The sequence below is a fragment of the Calidris pugnax genome, unplaced genomic scaffold (genome assembly GCF_001431845.1).
Source record: "Calidris pugnax isolate Ruff unplaced genomic scaffold, ASM143184v1 scaffold54, whole genome shotgun sequence".
In the NCBI taxonomy this organism is placed as follows: domain Eukaryota; kingdom Metazoa; phylum Chordata; class Aves; order Charadriiformes; family Scolopacidae; genus Calidris; species Calidris pugnax.
In genome coordinates this window covers 8532187-8539688 of record NW_015090864.1, presented here as the reverse complement: position 1 = coordinate 8539688, position 7502 = coordinate 8532187, and the positions used below count along the sequence as shown (strand labels likewise).

Below are 7502 nucleotides of genomic sequence, written 5' to 3'. Positions count from 1 at the left end.
CTATTGCCCCCCGGGCGGGAGGGCAGCCTGGGAGCGATGAGGGGGGTCATGCGGCCCTGGCTCTCACCCCCCGCCAGACGGCTGCACCTTCCACCCCACTGGAGAAACGTTCGTGGCCCCGGTCACACCGGGAGCCGCGCATCCCCCCCGGCCGCGGACGCGCGTCCCCACCCGTGTCCTGAGCGCAGCCCACGGGGTGATTTCCTCTGCAGCTCCGCTCCCTCCTCTCCCAAATCGCACCGAGAAGGGGCCCAAAGCGGTCTCCGTGTGTGGGGAACGACCGACGGCCCGGACACCGGGAGCTGGCACCGGCTCTGCCCGGTGACAGTCGCGTCCCCGTTTCCAGCGGGCTGGGCGTCCCACAACCCATTGAAGGGTGGTGACCCTCGGCCCTGCCGGGATGCGGGGATGGAGGAGGCGGGTGCGGGTCCAATATCCCCCCCGCCAGTCTCCGGGGTCGGTCGTGTGGACAAGCCCCTGCCGGGGGGACACTCTGCCGTGGGACTGTCCCGCTCCTGTCCCCCCGGCGGAAGGCGGCAGTGCCCGGGACAGCCCCCGCGCACCTCGGGGCCCGGTCCCTGGGGCCGCCCCGGCCCCTCGGAGCCCGCCGGTGGCCCCGGCAAAACCCAACCGGTTCATAAAAACCATCCTGCGACCCTGTATCCCTCTCCTCCCCCGCAGCCCGGAGGAGCGGGGGGTCTTGTGTGTCCCCGCCGTCCCCGCAGCGCCCGCGGGCTGTGCCCCGGGTGCGTGTCCCCGTTGCCTGTGCGGGGGCGGCTGCGGTGCGGGACCGTCTGCTCCGCCCGTGGCTGCGCGCTGGTGGGGGGACAGCAGGGTGCGGGTGTTTTCTGGGTGCGGGGGGCTCCGCTGTGCCACGAGTGTGCGCGGTCCTGCCACGGCTGTACGGGCGCCTCTGTGCGTCTGCCGGGCGCGGGCTGTGCCCCGGGTGCGTGTCCCCGTTGCCTGTGCGGGGGCGGCTGCGGTGCGGGACCGTCTGCTCCGCCCGTGGCTGCGCGCTGGTGGGGGGACAGCAGGGTGCGGGTGTTTTCTGGGTGCGGGGGGCTCCGCTGTGCCACGCGTGTGCGCGGTCCTGCCACGGCTGTACGGGCGCCTCTGGTGTCTGTCCCTTCTTGTGTCTGTCTGTCCGTCTGCTCTGCGTGAGTGAGCGTGTCCGGAGGCTGCAATCGGGGGGGGGCGGGTCAAGAAAAAAACAGTCGGTGCAGGAGAGAAGGGGGTACCGGGGCACGGAGCAAAGGGTGCGTGTCTTTGCGCGTGTGTGCGCGTGCATGTTTGTGCGTGTGCGTGTCTGTGCGTGTGCACACACGCCCGCAGGGGTGCTCTGGCCCTTCCGCCCCCGGGAGCAGCGGCGAGCGGGGCACCGGGAGCGAAGTTGTCGGATGTTTTTCTTTGCCCTTTTTTCTTTATTTTTTTTCCCACCCTCTCCCTTTCTTTCCCCCTTTTCCTCCTCCCTTTTAATCGCTTTAATTTTTCCAAGCGCAATGGACGGGGGGCAGGCGGGCAGCGCACCCTTCTCGCCGTGACACCGGGGTGCGAAGCGGCCCCTCCCGGGGCTGCGGGGGGGACACACGGTAGCGGTACCGTGACACGGGCGCTTCCCGCATCCCAGCGCCTTCTCCCGGGGGCTGCCAAAGGCTTTTCGAGGGGAGAGCGTGTTTACCTTGGCAGCCTGACCTTCCGCTCACACCGCCTCTGCGGAGTCCCCGCCGCCCCCCTATATCCCCCCCGGGGGGAACGGGACCCCGGCGCAGGAGCGACCCCTCGCCCCGCTCTTTCCCGTTTTTCTGTTCGGGCCTGTTTGCCGTAGATAAGCGGGTCTAATAACGTTGTTGACAAACCCGGGGGGGTGGGTGGCAGGCGTGACTCCCTGACCCACAGGTGTTTATTCTTTCCGACCCGTTAAAAAGCGGCCGGCGGCGCGTTTACGGCAAATATTTGCCGGGCGCGGGCACGGCGGCGGTGGGAGCCACCGGGGCCGGGGGGGACTTAGGAGCTGGGGGGACACATAGGACTCTCCCCGCGGCTCGGAGCCGCTTCCCCGCCCGTCCACCGGACAGTCCCCACGTCGTGTGTGTGTGTCCCCCCTCCCCGCCTCCGGCGCTGACCCCCCGCCGCTCCGGAGTCCCCCGGGGGTGGGAGGGAAGGAGGGGGCGGGTCGCTCCGCCATGACAGGTGGGCGGCGGGACCAATGGCGAGCGAGGCCGCAGCCCGGCCGGACCAATGGGGAGCCGCCTGCGGCCCTTGAAGGGGCGCGCCGGGGAGCGGGGCCGCACTGCCGCCCGCCGCCGCCGCCGGGAGACGCGGCCGGCCCTGGGGCCGCCTGAACCGCCGCCGTTCCCCCCCCCTCCCCTTCCCTTCCTTTCTTTTTTCCTCTCCCTTCCCCCGTTCCCCAGCCCGACCGGCGCTCCCATGGAAAAATCCAAAAATTTCCGCATCGACGCTCTGCTGGCTGTCGACCCCCCCAAGGCAGCGGTGGCGGCGGGGCAGACGGCGCCGCTGGCCCTGGTCACCTCGCTGGGCGGCAGCGGCAGTAGCAGCAGCGGGAGCGGCAGCCCCCCGTCCTCCTCCTCCTCTTCTTCCTCATCATCATCCTCCTCCTCTTCATCCTCTTCCTCCGAGCATCCCGCCGGCGGCCCCGCCGACTGCCTGCGCACCGACAGCCCCTCTCCGCCGCGCCTCCTGGCCGCCCACTGCGCCCTGGTTCCCAAACCGGGCTTTTTGGCCGGTACCGGCGCCGGTCCCCATCCGCATCACCACGCCTCGGCGGCCGGTATGGCCCTGGGACTGCACCCCGCGGCGCCCGGCGGGCCGGGAATGCCGGCGCAGGCGGCTCTCTACGGGCACCCGGTGTACGGGTACTCGGCGCTGGGCGGGCAGCACCCGGCTCTCTCCTACTCCTACTCGCAAGTGCAGGGGGCTCATCCATCCCACCCCGCCGCCGACCCCATCAAGCTCAGCGCCGGCACCTTCCAGCTGGACCAGTGGCTACGAGCCTCCACCGCCGGCATGATCCTCCCCAAAATGCCCGACTTCAACTGTGAGTATTCGCCTCCCGCTGCCCCGCCGGCCGCATCCCTCCCCTCCCGGCCCCCATCATCCCGGTCCGGGGGGGGTCTTACCGGGAGCTGTCTCCTTCCCAGAGTGAAAAAACACCCCCCACCCCCCCCGTCAATGAGCTGCGGGTTTAAACCAGGCGGTGATTTCGAATTTTTGACTTTTACTAGGAGGAAACCGTGATCCCCAACGGGGAGCGGGGCTGTGCGGGTCGCCTCGCCGTTCCCGGCCCCGCACAGCCCGGTTTTTCACGGAAAAGCGGCGAATCGGTTCCTGACGTTGCGAACGCCCTTTCCCGCCGCCCACGGGGCGCAGAAGCCACCGAGGGCCGGTGGCGACAGGGCAGGGGCCACCACGGTCTCCCCCAAAACCCAGTCCCGGTACATCCCCACCACTAAAAGCGAGGCGGCAGGTCCCAGCCCCCGTCCTTAAATTGATTTCTCTTTTATCGGAAATGAGCTTATAATAATTACGGCGGAATCCTCCGGGTGAACGGGTGCGGATCCGGGGGGAGCAAAAAAATGTGGGGTGCCGCGTTGCCGGGGGATAAGGAATACATATGGAATAGAGTGGGAGCAGCTGAGGTGCGGGATGAGGGGAAGCTGGAAACGCCGCGTTACAGCGGAGATTCCCGCATTCCCGGGGAAGGCGCGGTGCCGAGCACTAGGCCTCAGGGAGACGGGGACCCTCTACGCATCTGGTTCAGGCAAAGATCATTTTCGGAGGTGTGAGCTCTCGGTGGGAATGGCCGATTTAACAGTACCGGAGGTGTACTTTTACGAAAATCACGCCAGGAAAGGAATTGCGATTATTATTTTTTTTTCTTCATTTTTTTTTCCCCCATCTCATACTCCGCACACGCGTTCGCAGACAAAAAAGTCCATTGTTTTCTCTCGAATTGGGGCCGTTTGGACTGGAACGGTCAGGAAGAAAAAAAAAAAAATAATTAGGAGAGTTGTCAGAGCTCTGCCCCTCAAACAAGGTGCGGGGGGGGATAAATAACCGGAGAGAAACGAGAATGGAGCCTCGGAAAATCGCACGGCGGTGAGAAAATCTCCCGGGCGCTGGGGGCCGGGGGCGGGCGCTGCCCTTTGCTCTGGCTGCCCCCGTCAGCGAGCGGGCTCCATAGGCGGCCGGGGAGCCAGGGCAGCCCCTTCCTCGTTTTCCGATTTATTTTTTTGGTTTGTTTTTCTAAACTAAATAAGCCAAAATGCTTCGAGAAACGGGCGGGAGCGCGGCCGCTTCGCATCCCCCGGTGGTTTTCGGGCCCCGCGAAGGGGCTCAGTGCCCCCCCTCCCCGCGGTGTCCTCCCCCCTTGCCCACCACCGGCTCTCTTTATTTAATTTTTGTTACTACAAATCCTCGATTTTCATTATTATTTCTGAATGCGGAAACTACGGCAATTTTTTTATTTTTTTTTTTCGTTCAAAGACCGTGTTCTGCCCCTGGCTGCTGATTGACGCCCGGACGGGCGGCCGGTGCCTGGCGGTTCCCGGCGGGGGGGTGTCCAACTCCAATCCCTGAATGAAAGCCGGGGGGTCGGGAGTGCGGCAGCTTTAACTAAAGCATTAAACGGAGCGAATTGCTGCTCCCCGGAGAGCCCCGTCCGCCTGCGCCGCCATCCGTTTTATTGTCTCGCACTTGTTAGGCTCTTGGGAAATCAAGTGACTTTTTTTTTTCTTTCTTTAAAAGATTTAATTTAATTTTTTTATTTTTGGTCCCTATGGGGGATCCCTCGATGCTGTGCGGAGCCGAGAAACCCCGGAGCCGGAGGGGCTGGGCGAGATCCCTCCTTGGGAGGGGTGCTCCGGTGGATAACTCTCCATCCTTGCCTCAATCTTCCCCTCACCGTCTTTTCTCCATCCCCCCCTTCCCACCCCCGTACAGGGGGATGCCCGATCGCGGCGGAGGGATGTAGGGGGGGGGCTCACCTCTGTCTCTCCTCTCCTTCCCCAGCCCAGGCACAGTCCAACCTGCTGGGGAAGTGCCGCCGGCCCCGCACGGCCTTCACCAGCCAGCAGCTGCTGGAGCTGGAGCACCAGTTCAAGCTCAACAAGTACCTCTCCAGACCCAAGCGCTTCGAGGTGGCCACGTCCCTGATGCTCACCGAGACGCAGGTGAGTGGGCCCGGCCCGGCGAGGGGGGGATGCTGCCGGGGCTGGAGGTGAGGATGGTGGCTGAGGCAGTGTCTGTGTGTCCGTCCTTCCCCGGGGGCGGTGGCTGAGGCAGTGTCTGTGTGTCCGTCCTTCCCCAGGTGAAGATCTGGTTCCAAAACCGGCGCATGAAGTGGAAGCGCAGCAAGAAGGCGAAGGAGCAGGCGGCGCAGGAGGCCGAGAAGCAAAAGGGGGGCAGCGGGGAGGACAAAGGGGACGAGGACCTGCTGCTGCCGCCACCCCCGGAGAAGAGCAGCGGGAGGAGGATGCGGGACCTGCCCGACAGCGAACCGGAGGACGAGGAAGAGGAGGAGGAGGCAGAAGAGGCGACGGCGGCTGCAATCGGGAGATGCTGCCCCTACCACTCCTCCGACTGCTCCGAGGTGGATGAGGAGGACGCTCAGCCCCGGGGCCGGCACGGAGCCCCGGCACAGCCCCAGTGAGACCCCCCCGCACACCCCGAGGGCTCTTCCAGCCCCTCCGAGTGGGGGGGGGGAAGCCCCGCCGCTCCCGGTCGGCACCGACCCCGATGCCCCCCCCCCTTCGTTCCGATTTCTCCCTTCTTTGGAGGGGGACGGAGAAGAGGGTCCCCCGCATGCCGGGCGGGGAAGAGGATTGACGGTGAATACAGTATTATTATTGACTGAAAATCAGACAAAACTTGAGCTGCCTCCCCCCTTCCCCCCGCCCCCCCGCCTCCATCCCTGCCCCCTGGAAGCGTTGCTCCTTTCGCTGAGTATTGGAAATGTTTTGTTCTTACTATATATTGGGAAAACTGTTTATGTCATGACCGTTAAAACTGCTGGAAATCTCAATACTGTGTTTATTTTTGTATATTGTATTTATATATATATATAAATATAAAAAAAAAAAGTTACTTCTACTTATGCATGCTAAATTATTCCCCAGGCCCTCCCACCTCGTGCGAGGAGGTGGAAAATAAACGGCGTTTTGTACTTGAGCTGTATGAGCGCTCTGTGGGGCGGGGGCTGGGGGGGGGACACGCTGGGGTCCCCCGGGCCGGGGGCTCCCGGTGCTCCGGGAGGTGCCGAAGGAGTCGGGGAACCGGTTTTTAACCCAAATTCAGTTCAGTGCCGCAGCCGTCGTGCAATATGTGACACGGGGGTGAGCACCTGGATACGGGGGGGGGGAATCAAGACGGGTTCCCCCTCCGGGGCTCGTTTTGTTCCTTTCCAGCCCCCTCGGCAGCGGAGCTGAGTGTCCCACCGGTAACGGGGAAGCGGTGGCGACCCGGGGTGGGGGGGGGTGGACACACCTTGGCATCCCCCCCATTACCCCCCAGTGTAGGAAATGGGGGAGCAGCGCTGGTTTCCAAGGGCGGGTGGAAAGGGGCGAGGGGCTCCGTGCCCTCCCCGGTACCGGAGAGAGGACCCAGCCCCACGGCCGCCCCGGCAGCGAAACGCGGGCTTTTCGATAACTGCGGGATTTATCTCGCCAATAAATTTGCCGATCAATTCATCCTTGTCACCGCAGCTCTTCCCCAAATCAATTATAGCGAATTTAAATATAATCACTGGCTCATCCTCACCAGCTCGGGGCCACGTCTGGCAATTCATCCCCGTTAATGAATTACGGCGCGGCGAAGCTCCCGCTCCCGCGTAGGGGCGCGCAGGGGGAGGGCGAAGGGACCCGCCGGAGCTTGAGAGGTTTCCCCGCATCGTCCCGCATCCTGGGGGCCGCTGCTCCGGGATACAGCCCCGGAGGGGGAAGAGCTCCGAAATACGGAGCGTTCCCGCTCCTGGAAAAAAGGAAAAAAAAAGGGAAAAAAAAACGAGAAAAAAAAAACGAGAAAAAAAGGGAAAAAAAAGAGAAAAAAAAGAAAAAAGATAAAAAAGGGAAAAAAAGTGATTTTTTTTTTTTTACAAACCCGCGTTAACCTTTCACAGGAGAGCAGCGTGGCCCCTCTAAACGGCCTCTGCAGCAATCCCCCCCGTACAGCCCAGGCTGGAGGCTGCATGAGATGATGGCATGAGACGACAGGAAGGAGAAGACTTGTCCATCACGGACATCACGGAGAGAGACCTTCGGGTGGTGGCGGCTGGAGGTGGCGTTTGGGGACAAGGCAGTTTTAGTTGTGAGTTTTCCCTGCCCGGCACACCCGGAGCGCCCGGGGAGTGGGGGGGGAGGGATTCGCCGTAAATCACACACTTTCACTGGGTAAATCATAAATCTGGATGGATCCCATAGGTCAGAAAAACTTGATGGGGGTAAACTTGATTTGGGCGTTATCGATACCTCCCTCCCAGTTCCCCCCAT

General features: G+C 63.3%; 1 protein-coding gene across 1 annotated transcript; it reads left to right on the top strand.

The window, feature by feature from the left end:
• Positions 1-2427: 2427 nt before the first annotated feature.
• MNX1 (motor neuron and pancreas homeobox 1) lies at positions 2428-5761 on the top strand. The gene is made up of 3 exons (XM_014944908.1): positions 2428-3055; positions 5029-5189; positions 5327-5761. Exons 1-3 carry the CDS (start codon positions 2428-2430, stop codon positions 5666-5668), a joined length of 1131 nt encoding a protein of 376 aa, XP_014800394.1. The 3' UTR covers positions 5669-5761.
• Positions 5762-7502: the final 1741 nt, after the last annotated feature.